Raw genomic sequence first — 13,667 nt, forward strand, 5'->3', positions numbered from 1 at the left:
AAACGACTTCGACTAAGATATACTTGCTTCTGTACTTTGCGAACTATAAGAGATGAGGCGTCGACTGTACATTTGTTGCGGCTGACTGTACTTATTTATTTATTTAAAATATTTTTTACACATTGTATGCTAGGCTAGGCTTTCTCTGCTAGTTAACAGTTAGGTGTTGCAAAAATAATAAAGGTAGGTGAAACAAGTGTTTAAGTAAGTAAAGGACCAATATTTAGCCACTTCCGCACATGCAGTGGTAGTCGTGCAACAAAGTGCACCGCCCGTCAGCCCGCTGATAAATCTCCCTCGATTTTCTGAATACGTTAAAAAATACTGAATCTGAAACACCAGAGAGAAAAGACTACACATACAAAAGACTACACACAACAAAGAGAAGAGAATTTGGATCTGAATACGATAAAAGATATGATGCCTTCTTGGCGAAGGACAGGGTTATGTGGGGTTCTTACCCACTAAAACTGTCATAAGTACTTTTAGAGGGATCTTTGGATCTCCTACAGAACTTGCAACTACCTCACAGTACTATGCCAAGACACACTCCATCTCTAGTTGCTCTTCTCGTGTTTGCATTGAGTGGGTAATGAAGGCTTCTACCCTAAACACCTGCAAACCTGATCCATTTTGATCACCTATTATGTATATCATCGCGTATTTTTATTAATTATTGTAAATGTTATGCAACTATATCGTCAATATAAAACAACAATTACATATATGTTGGGAAATAGAGATTTCGTTTCCGACAACAAAATATTTCGCAGCTAAATACGACGTAGAGCTTTACTCACTATTACCTACATACCGTGACTCAGTCGTTGAGCCATTAAAAACCGTGCTGATAACGTATCGTGTTTGCATAGACACTCACACGACCCGACGAACACCGTGCCACATAGCTCGCGTCACCTTTTATAGTATAACAAGCTTGAGGTTTGCCGAAACATTTGTTGTCCACAGTACATAAGACCCTTACCGCCAAAACCGAGGCGTTTCGTTATGTTTGATTTATAAATAACTGCATTAGCGGCTGAAGATAAAACAGCTGCGATGTTACAAAGAATTGCAACATCGGTACAGTTTTACATTTGAAAAAAGAACGTTATCTGGTGTGCATGTTTCTTTGGCAGGTATATAAGTAAGATCATACCGACAATAGAGAGCTTCGAATTCATATTTACACTACTAAAATAGAACTGCGGTGGAATAATTCATTCCATAGGCTACACTTTTTATCAATACCACAGTATCTCAAGTGTCAAGTTAATATCGAATTTAAACATTAAGATATGATTGTGCGATAATTTGATTTAAATCGTCGTCACTATTTCATAGAATTTCCATTAATGTGCATTTCTCGATCTTTTCAGAAACTCTCCAGAAAAAATGGCGTCAGAGAAGAGGAATCCAGTTGGTATTGGGATCCACCGGCGCAAACGGCGGATGCCATCGATCCCGACGTTGAGAAGCAGTATAAGATCCACATACGCGCATTGCAAGATGAATTATCCGCCGTGAAAGGACAAGGCGGTAACCACGAAACTAATAATGAAGTACAGAGGCTAAAAGAAGAGAATGCAAATCTTATTACGAATCTAGAAGATTTAGACAGTCAGCATCGCATGGCCATGGAGAAACTTCTCACATTGAAAACAGACTTACAAAAGAATTTTGAAGTTCTTAAACAAGAACACGAAGATTTGAAAATTGCGAACGATGAATATTCCAATGAAGTTCAAAATTTATTAACAAAAGTTAATGAAAGAGACAAAGAAATCGCGCGACTGAAACCGTTTTGCTCTGATTACGACACATTAGCTCACAAGTATCAAAACTTAGAAAGGATTCATAGTTTATTAAGAGAAAATGCAGAGAAATTCCAGGAAGAGAATCAAGATTTACATGAAGAGATTTTCAAGCTGCAAGAACAAGTGACAAAGTTGGAACACGATTTAGAACTCGCCATTAAGCAACTGGAAACATCTAACAGTATTCCCAAGGAAAAATACGATGAACTACTTAAAGAATTTCAAAGTCTGAAAGAAATAAAAACTCCTAATCATTCAAACTTAGATGAGATAAACATCGACGACAATGCAAAAGTTGTCATAGAAACATTAAAAAGAGAAATCAGTGACTTAAAACATAAAATATCTGAATTGGAGAATGGTAACCACGATAAGCCAAACCCCAGCGCCATTAAAGCTGAAAGAATCATACAGCTGTATAACAAATACGTAAATTTTGATTTACCTGTTGATTACGTAGGCGAAATACCTTCTTCGACCGATAATATTATACTTTATAAACTAGAGGGTGTATTCAAAACAGTAAACTCATTTAAAAAGGAAATCGATGCATTGGAACATAAATTATCTGAAAAAAATCTTAACATAACTCATTTACAAACTCAAATAGAGGACATAACAACCGAAAATGATTTCCTAACTACAGATATACAGCATTACGAGAGAGAATTGGATGAAATGAAGAAAAATAACGATTTTTTGATCTCAGAAATCGCAGCCCTAAAAAATACATCCAAATTAGAACCCATAATAGAAACACACGAAGATAATTATACAAAACTCGAAACTGAATTGGCAGATTGTAATAAAATGAACAAGAATTTTGAATCACAAATTAGGAGGATAGAAAAAGAACTAGCAGAAGTAAGATTAGAAAAAAGTAATTTACAAGAAAGCTTGACGGATTTAAAACATAAGTATACTACAATGTTAAACGAACTGGAGGTGTGTAAAATGCAGACAAAGAATATTATCGAATTAGAAAGTAGTTCAAACATTGAAAACAGCGAAAAACTTAAACAAGCTATAGATGAGAATGATGAACTCAAGAAAAAGTTAAACGCTGTGAATGCCAAAAATGAGCAATTAGCTATTGATAATCATATAGTGGAAAATGATAAAGTGTTGCTAACAAAAGAAATAGATGATCTTAAGAATATTATTAAGACGAAGTTAGACGAGTTCAAAGAGCTAGAAATAGAAAATGGTCAACTTAAAGCCAGCATTAATAAACTTCAGAAAAAGTTAGACGAAACAACGTTGCAGACAAATTTAACTCAAATTGAAAAAAGAGTCGCTGAAAACTCCGAAGGTAAAACTGACGACACCAAAAATAATGAAAGTAATTTACTGTCGGAACAGTTAAAGCAGTCTTTATCGGAAAATTCAACATTAAAAATAAAAATTGATGAGCTTAACAATGCAATAGTTAATTTGAAGCATAGCTTTACTGAACTATCGACTGAAAATCAAACGCTGAAAAACGAGGAGGCCGCTCTTGTTCAAAAAATTGATACACTTGAAAAAATAATAGCAGACAATAAAGACAAAGTAGCTCAATTAGACAGTATTAATAAGGATGTTGTCATTCTCAAGGAAGAAAACAAAAAACTTTTACAGACGAAGGAAAAATTAGAAGCGGATCTGTTTTCTACTAACAACAAAGTGATAAGCCTCGAAGAAGAATTAGGGAAGTTGGTTTCAGATCTCAATGATAAAGATACAACGATCGAGAAGATACGTGAAAATAATTTAACCCTAGAAAAGATGAATCAAAAACTGGCGTTGAAAAATCAAGAATTAGAAGTTTTGAACGAAAAGTATGAAAAGGTGACAGAAGAATTTAATAGGACTAATGATATATTAAACCGGAGCCAAGAAGAGTTGGGTTCGTTACACGTGAAAAAGGAAGAAATTGATAAACAACTGTACGTATTAAGCGATGAATTAAATAATAAAAACGCAGCCATAGCAACATTGACCGACCGTCTAGAGAAATTAGAAAAAACAAATAATGAATATAAATCACTGGCGGATAATAAAGACAAAGAAATTAAAGAACTAAATCAATCGATTGTTGAGCTTACAGATAAAATGAAAACTAACAATACACATCAAAACGACGAATACGCTAAATTAGTAGATGAAGTATCAGCAATTGGAAAAATCAGTTTCGACTTGAACAGTCAACTCGAGTTAAAACAAAAGGAGATCTCCGATTTAGAACATAAAATAGAACAATTCGAAAAGGCATATGTAGAATATCAAAACATAGTGGAACAATCACAAATCGAGAAAGCAAGCCTCATTAATCTCGTCAATTTAAAACACAACGAAAGCTTACAGTATCATAACGAAATTCAAAGGTTAAATCATGTTATTTTAGAACAGACTGAAGAATACAAAAAAATGATTGAAGAAAAGGATGCGCTTCTACAGAATACAACAAATAATTGTCTAAATTGCGATACAATTAAGATAGCGCTTAAAGAAAAGGATGAAATTATTGCTGAATTGAACAGGAATATTGCCGACTATGATAAACTTAAGGTAGATTACCATAACGCCAGTGAGACTATTAAAAATCTAACAAAGAAATGTGAAGATTTAGATAAGAATTTCAGGATCCAGCTTGAAACAGTAAAGCAATTGACAGCTGAAAATGTGCAGGTGATTATTATGTTTATTAATAATGTTAGAATTGAGTTTAAGAAAGATGATTAAAATAATTAATGCAATTTATGCCTTAAAATGTCGGCTCTGTTGAGCAACCTGCATTCTCTGAGTCATTTATTCTACATTATTTTTAAATTTGATTTCAACATTAGTCTCCCATGTGAGGTTTCTCTAAGGAAGGAGGTCCCTAGCCGAACAAACATAAGCGACACAGTTCAGCGGAAACGCAAGTTGAAGTGGCTGTAAATAGGCTCTACCGCGTGCAGATCGGATGACCCCTTCAGGTTTTTCAGTAAAGACCATGAAACTGTAAGCACAGCGCAGGCGGTCCACACAAATGATAGTATGACACTCACTGACGATAAGGTAGCCGGAAGACACAAAGGTTCTATTGTAAATCATTCGGGAGGCGGAGGACTTATAACTTTTATAATGTCCTTTATGATTTATGTTTCAGTAAAACTGATAAAAGGATATGTAAAATTTCCTACATTTTCTTTGGTATATGAAATACTAGACTAAATTGCATAGATATTAACGTTACATTATTGTTATCAGTTGGCTGAACAAGAACATAATTCGTCACGTGAGTTGGAGAGGTTGAGGCAGCATTTAATGGAGATGGAAGAGAACTACACGCAGGATTTGATGACGTCAGAGCAGAAGCTGACAGAGTGCCAGACAAGGCTACATCAAGTGGAGGAGAAGGCGAAACAAACTAGTACAGTTTATACAAGTAATTGGTATGTGGATTATTGTTCTCACTCGTGTGTTCTAGACAAGGTTGTATCTAGATTCAACATATATCATAGATTCATTAGGGTTATGTGAACCCACAATTTGTCCATCGCAAAACTCAGCACCTTTTTAATATGTTACTAACTTGAACAATGAGTCTATTCACAATATCACTATTCCATGTGGAGTACACCTACTCATGCTTGTATCCAATCATGCAAGAGGCTGATGAGGTAGGTACCACTGTCTTTGTTTCCTGCTAAGCATTGGTGCACATTAGTCGCAGAGAGAAATGGAGAAGGTTGTGCTTGGAGGTTCCCTGCGAGATCTGTAGAAGAACCAAGATCACTAACGTAATTCGAAGAATTATCCGTCTGAAGTGGCAGCGAGAAGGGGCACATCGCTCGTGCAACCGATAGCCGTTGGAACCTGGGGGATAGTTTCTCAAATGGCGATTATGAACTGGTAGATGCGGCGTGGGTAGCCACCCCTCCCCCCCTCCACAAGGTGATCTTGGGAAGTCGCTAGATGCAAGCAGCGCAGGACCAGTCGTCGTGGCGATTTTTAGGGAAGGCCCATACCTTGTAATGGACGTCCATTCGCTGAAAAGAACAAGATTGGTGCACAAGAAATAGTTTGATCTAGTTTGAAGATCGTTATTAACGAAATTACTCGGCTATTAATACGAAGCGTCAATAGATTCAAATTGTCTAGCGTATAGTACCCGAAATTTGATTAGGCACATCGAAAACTAGACCAAGATGACTTTTTTTTCTCTGTATTCCACAGACATTAGCATAGGATGCTTTTGCTTTTGCCTTTTTTTATAATTACATTTAATATTACGATTTTTTTAGCAAACGTTTTTGCTTGTCAGTGTTTGGTCAGACACTAAAAATATTTAATACCATAAATCTCAGGTTTTAAAATCATTGGTGGTCGTCGTGAAAAAAAAAATCAACACACCTATCAAAGGAGACTTTACTTGTAATGACGCTTTCGTTGAATGGAATAAACTTTAAGATATTTTGACAGGTATTAGTAACATCAATGGATTTACATTAATGTCAATACCTCATCTTTGCAGCATACGAGCTAATCAAGAAGTAGAAACGCTGCGTAATCAAATAAAACTATTAGAGAAGCAAAGAGAAGAAGTCCAGGCGCGGCTAAGTGAAGCTGAAGACTTCAAAAGTAGAAGTGAAGCCTCACTTACTAACCTTCAGATAGTACTCGAACAGTTCCAACTAGGTATAAAAATAGAAATGCCTAACTAAATTTATAACGATAGCTTTGTACTATAGACAATCATATTATTTTAGAGAAAGAAAGAGACATTGCCGCAGCCACTGAGAAGATTAGAAACAAATTAGAAGATATCAAGAATCAAAATCTTAAGCTCAAAGATGAAATAACGAGACTTAATTCTAAGTTAGAAGAATCTTTAGCAGGTCTACAAGCAGCATCTAGATTGGGCGATCAAGTTGAAACGAAATCAGCACAGATAAATGATTTAAAGGAGCAAGGTACGTTTGAAATTAATTATCTGTTGCTTATAAATTTAACGTAATTAGATTGATTTTGTTTTTATCATTATTAAGTTGTAAAAATGCTTTTTTAATTCTTGTTTTTAAGTTACGAAAAACTAGATACATGTATAATAGAAAATTCTTAGAGATATATTGAAAAATCTAAATGATGTCAAATTGTACGTGCTCAGATTTCTGCATCTTTTTTGCAAATTTTAAATTGGTTTCCCTGATGATTTCTATAGTGTTAAGGATTTTTCAATAGTAGCTAATCAAGATAAATTAGCAAAACCGACTTCTGACTAAATATCAGCTGGTAATTCTGGGGTTGTAACACCCAGATTACCGGTTGGTATACAGTTAGATGGCGTATGTCTTCAATCACGATTAGCAACTCTTTAGACACATGTAAGTTTAATTTCGAATGCAATTTTTAAAATTGCTAAACATTTTTAATTGTTCAGTGTTTACAGTGTTTGCTTTTACGTGTGTCTTGTTGATTGAACTGTAGTGATTGTTTTATGATTGTCCTTTTACATGCTTTTTGTTTTCGAAAAAAAACCACTGAAATATTTTCGCCTTAAATGTACAATTTTTAAATAATTTGTAAACTCTTGCATATGTCACAGAATCGCTGACCTATTCTATTTTATTGATAAAACTAGTTACTTATTAATTTCATACTTTAAATATAATACTGTGATCGAAAAGTATAATGAATTTGTCAATAAAATGTAAATTCTTTGTTTGTACTTCCAAATCAATTTCATCCCCTTCAAAACAATCCCCTTCCGATATAACACTTGCCAACGCTTTATCCAATCCTAGAAACAGTCAAAATAGTTTTTTACTGGTGAATCCTTCAAGATCTTTAATTCAGTTTTTATCTCCTGAATTGTCAAACGCGCTTTGATCTTTTGAGTTTTACAAAGATAGACAAATCAAGCGTATATGGTGGTTGTGGAACGATATAACTCGAGTTTTTTCAAAAAAGTCTCTAAGGACCAATGCAGCATGATATCGACCAATCAAAACTTGACACAAAACAACCTTCAAAATGCTTTGGGCTGTGCCAAATGATATTCCATCTTTCGACAACAGACGCTTGGCAAATGTTATTGTAGTGTCCTCCCAACAGAAAAAAACACTTGCCTTCCTAATGCCCGGAAATTTTATGTCAATTTCACATTAAATTGTGATCACAGTAGTACATATTACACTCACATAGTCCCAGTTTTACTTGTCTTTTGATGTACTGCCGTTCAAGTTGTAAGTATCAATGAACGTTCGTATAAAACAAGTTTCTTCCTCATCAGTTATACAAAGTAGATAATAATGAAACATGTATCTAATACCTTAATGTATATAACTGTATATTCAACCTTCAGTTCGGTCAGTATTTGCTTGAAGCTTCAGATTCTATATGAAACCCTATTTTAATAACAATCTTAAAGAACGAAAACAACTATTAAACTGGTCCTATTTGCAAATGGAATATTTCATTGTGAACTTGAATTTGATATTCTTTCTTTTTCTAAACATCTTGCTGTATAACATTGCACGACGGTTTTGATTATTTTTTCTAATGCAATTCACTCTAGGAGACCATCATGTGTCAATATTGGTTTTATTGTAATTTTGGATGTTTATGGAAATAGAAAAATATTCTATTTACAATTTTAATTCAGCATTGAAACAATATGCGTATTAAAGAATATAGCGTTACCTGAAGAATCAGCTTTTGCCTGCTTCGGTCTAATCTCATTTGGTAACTGTGAGGTTTTATCGCACTTGGCCGTCGCTGTCAGCCTGATCCATGATTATGATCATTGTCAGTCTGTTGTTGAGACTGTTCGACTGTTGACAGTTGTTACAGTCACGTTGGCAGCGGATAGTGCCGTAGTGGACTCAGATTACCATATGGGGTTTGACCGCAGTATAGGCTGCACGTCGTGACGTCCTGTGTTTTTGATTTTAGCTTTATTTATTTGATGTTTTTTTTTGTTAATGATCGATATTTTTGCATTTATCACCGATGTACTTGGTTCCCAAATTTTATAATTAACCAATACATGTATTTCAAGTATTAATAATATCTCAAGTAGTTTTGTTTTAAAATTTTCTGAGAAATTTGGAAAAATTTTGGACGTGTGAATTGTTTTCTTTTGGCAATGACAGTTTGCTGTAGAATGCTTTGTAACAAATCAATCTTATACGAAATTAAATCACCATAAATGATTTATCGATTAGAGCAGTGTTTCCTAAACTTTTTTGTGCCATGCCCCCACTTAACCCTTTTTAAAATTCTTACGCCCCACTGTGTAACATATATAATTTTTATATTAAAGCGAAAGGATTAAAATCCATTTTCGAATTGACCCATTTAACAATCAAATTGCCTCCCTGTGGGTCATGGGCCACGTTGGGAAACACTGGATTAGAGATTATGATGAAAGTATGATAAAATTTTGGATAAATAATGCAAAAATGTCGATCAAAACTACGCCATTTTCATCTTGCACATGTGAGTCTTGCAGCACATTCGTTGTTTTGATTTACCCTTCTTTACTGAGAACATTTGATGTTTATTTGATTACAGTCAAATTTTCAAGGTAACGTTTTAATGTTTGATTATTCCCAGTAGAACTAGATGTAGCAGAAGTCTTCGATTCAGCAGCATTGCCTCTGAGTATTACTTCAGGTACTGGTATTGATAATATGGGAGTGGGGTTGGTGGTTGCTGATATATCTTTGATGGCTTTTAAAACTATAGGTTCAAGTCCTTTAACATTGATTTCTCTGATGAAACAAATTTGTGTTTAGAACATTTAGAACGACTGAAACGGTTACTCCGATTTATCCAATTTACAGTACAAATCATAATTGAATATCGTCCGTTTATTCAAATTTAACATTAGAAGAAATCATATCTAATGTACTTGATTCAACATGATTTCCATCGAAAAATGTCTCACGACGTTAACAGACGGTCTTATGAGATCATCGGAAGATGTTCGATTTGGGCCAGTTCAATCAGATCTTATTGGAAATCTATGGGAAAATTATTATTGATCAACATTCTTGATGAATTAACCAAAAATGTTGAATTGCACCATTGTTCATTATCAACACATATTTAAATTCTTGTTAATTATGATTTGTTCAGTATAATCATGGACTATTTATACGTTATGGGATTTTAAATCAATGTTAAAGTGACGGATGTCCACAATTGGGATGCCATCATCAGCGCCACTGTCTCCAGTTCCTCTTCCCAGTGGCTGAATAATACTTTGAGGTCGTGTTTGCGTTTTCATCGTGCTATGCGATCCCGTCGACGCCAGTTTAGAATGCATGGTAAGAGTAGCAGTATCAACCTAGTGTATTGTTCTGTTTTAGTTTTACCTTGTTAATTATTTGTAAACCAACTAATATATCACAGTATTAAATATTTTCGCTCGCACCGAATAAACACGTAGTCCCAAAAATTTGACATGAAAAAAATTGCCAATTTCTTTTATAAATATCATTATGTTCAACCTACAAGGGTAATTTATATACCAAATTAAAGCTATTTTTTTAGCATCCACGTATTTACATTCTGAAAATTATCTGAGTTATTACGCGATAATGATTTTTCTGGAATTAAATTTTAACATTTTAAGAGTACTTTGCGATGTTATACGAGCGAAATTGATTTTGACCATCATCAACAGGATGTATATATATATATATATATATATCATCTTTGTCCGGCGAATATGCCATATATGAGTAATTATGGTTAAGACAATTGTCACAATACCAGTGTAAAGGAGGTAATGCATGAAATCTACCATTCCGAGTAGGAAGTATTAAAAAAAAATCTGCTTAAAACTAGAAAAGGATTCAGATAAATGTTACGATATTATGAAACTCCTCCATTTTTTCTTTGATAATTTATAAATAAAAAAACTTCTGTGATTGTATACAATTGTTAATCATTTGATGGGGTTTGATTTAGAATCGATATTGGAAATTTCCACAGTGAGAACACTCCAGACTTCTGTAGCTGCGGCCGAGGAGCGCTATTACAACGCCATCTCGAACCAGCAGGACAAGGTCGATAAGAACCTGATCAAGAACCTTCTGATTAACTACGTGGTCACCGGCGCTCAGAGCGTAATGAACAAGTGAGTACTTAAAATGAAGTAATACACCAGACCAGAGTCGCTAAACTGCGGCCCGCTAGCCACATGAGACTCTGAACAATTATTTTTGTTATCGATTAATTGTCTAATTATTTCAATATTTACATTTACGTACCTACAGCAACTAGGAAATCGAAACAAATTCAGTAGTAGTCATATATGTGTGCATATATCTAACTTCAATACACATATTTTGTACTTTGGTTTAAATAATTTATTGAATATGATTTTTGTTAAAAAAAATCGTTTGCGTGTTTTAAATGCGTTCAATTACTGTTTAGAAGTGTTGGAATATCATCCAATTGTTTTTTTTTTTATCTATGGGAAAGGTTTATGATTAACACAGCTGAAATGATGATGTTGGTGATTAGTTTGTGGAACGGTCATTTGCTAATTACCTATGAGACAGTGTAGATAAAGACGCAACTATCTACTTTTGCTAATATTCGAGTGAAACAGCATATATATTCATCTGTTGCACGCATAGGAAAATTATACAACAAATGCAGACTACTTTGTAACTCTAGACCAGTGATTCCCAAAGTGGTCCATATTGACCCCTAGGGGTCTATGACAACCTGCAAGGGGTCTACGTCAGCGAAAAAAAATTTGGGGGTCCATGAAAATGGGGGTCCACGATAGTGGATCTCAACACATACACTGATAGTACCTATTTACTTACATCATACTATCTTATAATATCAAAACATTTACATTATTTATAAAAGTACCTATGAAGTAAAAAAATTATTATATTTGTTTATAAAATTGTGTAAGTTGTAGGATGTTGGTATTCGCTTTGTGGTCGCAATACATTTTGAACTTGTAAAAAACTGAGAGTCGCAGTCTCGTGTTTATTTAATGTTACGTATATTTTACATAACAGATACAAAATTTTATTTTGGGTAGTTTTAATTTAAATTCAATTAATAAATGTTTAAATTAACGTGTGTTTTTACTTTAAGTTTTTAACACTAAACTTCACTACTGTTAGAAATTACAGGAAATCAATATCAGGTAAGTAGGGGGTCTACCCAACACGGAAACATATGGAAAGGGGTCTACGACATAAAAAAGTTTGGGAAACTCTGCTCTAGACCATATATAATCCATATACCTATATAAGAGATTTCCACCTATAAACTGACTCATCATGATATGATAGCAACATTTGAACACTCGAAATTTGTTGGTAATATTCCTTTTGCTAAGTAGAGATCAACTAAGAACTGGTTTTTAATAATGCCATACGTAAGATGGTTGATCAGGCATTTTTTTTAGATAAAGAACTTTCTCGGAATATTTTGTATGCTTAAAATTCGCAAGAATGGATTTTATAAAATTACTCCCAAAAGAGGCAGCGCCGCGCGAAGTGAGTTGGATGCATTTAATTTGACAAGTTCATCACCTTTCAGAACTCAAGTCCTTCGTATCCTGTCAACAGTGCTGGACTTCAATCAGCAGGAATGCGAGAAACTAGGCCTTGTGAGATCAGCTACAACCACCGACAGTCTGGCCGCGGAATTCGTCAAGTTCTTGCAAAACGAATCAAAACCACGACCGCAAATGCAGAATGTGATAGGATTGGGGCCATCAAGAAGTACCACTCCAACTTCTAGAAGGAGCTCCACAATGGGTAAGTTCTGTATTGCACGATCCTCATTACCGAATATTTAGGCGCTGACACTATCTAGCATTAGTTCTATTTTTGAATAAACCTCTGCAATGGGTAATTTCCGTTCTATGCTAAGTTTTTCATTGAGGAGTATGAAGATGATGGCATCATATGTTACTTATACTCCCAATTCTAAAAAGAATTCCACGTTAAGTAAGTTCTGTTCTTTGCTACTACCTTCTTCGCCAAGTGTGATGGCACTGGCATAATCTTGTAATACCACTGCCAATTCTGGAATGAGCTCCACAATGGGTAAGTTCTGTTCTTTGTTACGATTTCCATTGCTGAATATAAAGGCATTGGCGCCATATTGTAAAACCACTGCCAATTCGAAAGAGAGTTCCACGTTGAGGAAGTTCTATTCTTTGCTTCTACCTTCTTCACCGAGTATTAAGGAGCTGGTATACTATTTCCATAGTAAAACCTTCTTTATTAAGGAATATAAAGACGTTGACACCGTTTAGTACTTTTACTGCCAATTCTAAAGTAAATAGAGAAGGATGTACCGTACATTAGTCAACAGTAAATGAGCTATATGTTTACTTGTTTAAAAAAAAAACATTTTTTTCCAGGACCTAATCCAATTTTAGAACCTGGCCATAGAAGGAACCCGTCGACGGGCTCCAACAACGTCCTGTTCCAGAACCTGGACAGCGACGCCGCCTCGCAAAAGTCCACGGAATCTGAACCCAGGGTTGTGGCGCTTGGACACATGGAAACCGGTGTAAATCAAACCAGGAACAATGAGAGCGCCATACTGAAGTACGTTCTCAAAGACATATGATAAGGCAGATCAGTCCACTAGACATTACCTGGGTTAATTGATTATTGAAGAGTTATCAGCTGTGACGTGATTAGTGCTTTAAATAAATCTTTTATAGTTACTTTCATTTAATTATCAACATAGTGTACCTTATGAGATGAAGACCAAAATAGCATAATTTGATAAAGGCCTTCATCAGATCAAACTTCCCCATAAGGCATATTTCAACACAAAATTATGAGGGCCCCAAACGCGCCCTGACTTGAACACTCCAGAACT

The 13,667-nt window shown here is 34.8% G+C and overlaps 1 protein-coding gene across 1 annotated transcript in view; it reads left to right on the forward strand.

Moving 5' to 3' along the window:
- Nucleotides 1–13,413, forward strand: part of LOC137924883 (thyroid receptor-interacting protein 11-like) — an 89,825-nt gene extending 76,412 nt beyond the window's left edge. Inside the window, exons 3-9 of the mRNA XM_068768267.1 lie at nt 1,380–4,487; nt 5,052–5,236; nt 6,319–6,482; nt 6,554–6,757; nt 10,788–10,932; nt 12,366–12,586; nt 13,198–13,413. Of these exons, the coding sequence (XP_068624368.1) occupies nt 1,380–4,487; nt 5,052–5,236; nt 6,319–6,482; nt 6,554–6,757; nt 10,788–10,932; nt 12,366–12,586; nt 13,198–13,409 (4,239 nt within the window). The 3' untranslated portion in view covers nt 13,410–13,413. The remainder of the gene's footprint in view (nt 1–1,379; nt 4,488–5,051; nt 5,237–6,318; nt 6,483–6,553; nt 6,758–10,787; nt 10,933–12,365; nt 12,587–13,197) is intronic.
- The last annotated feature ends 254 nt before the right edge of the window (nt 13,414–13,667 follow it).

Source organism: Battus philenor, unplaced genomic scaffold (assembly GCF_028537555.1).
Source record: "Battus philenor isolate CCGP_79_NKW_IND1 unplaced genomic scaffold, ilBatPhil1.0.hap1 SCAF_25, whole genome shotgun sequence".
In the NCBI taxonomy this organism is placed as follows: domain Eukaryota; kingdom Metazoa; phylum Arthropoda; class Insecta; order Lepidoptera; family Papilionidae; genus Battus; species Battus philenor.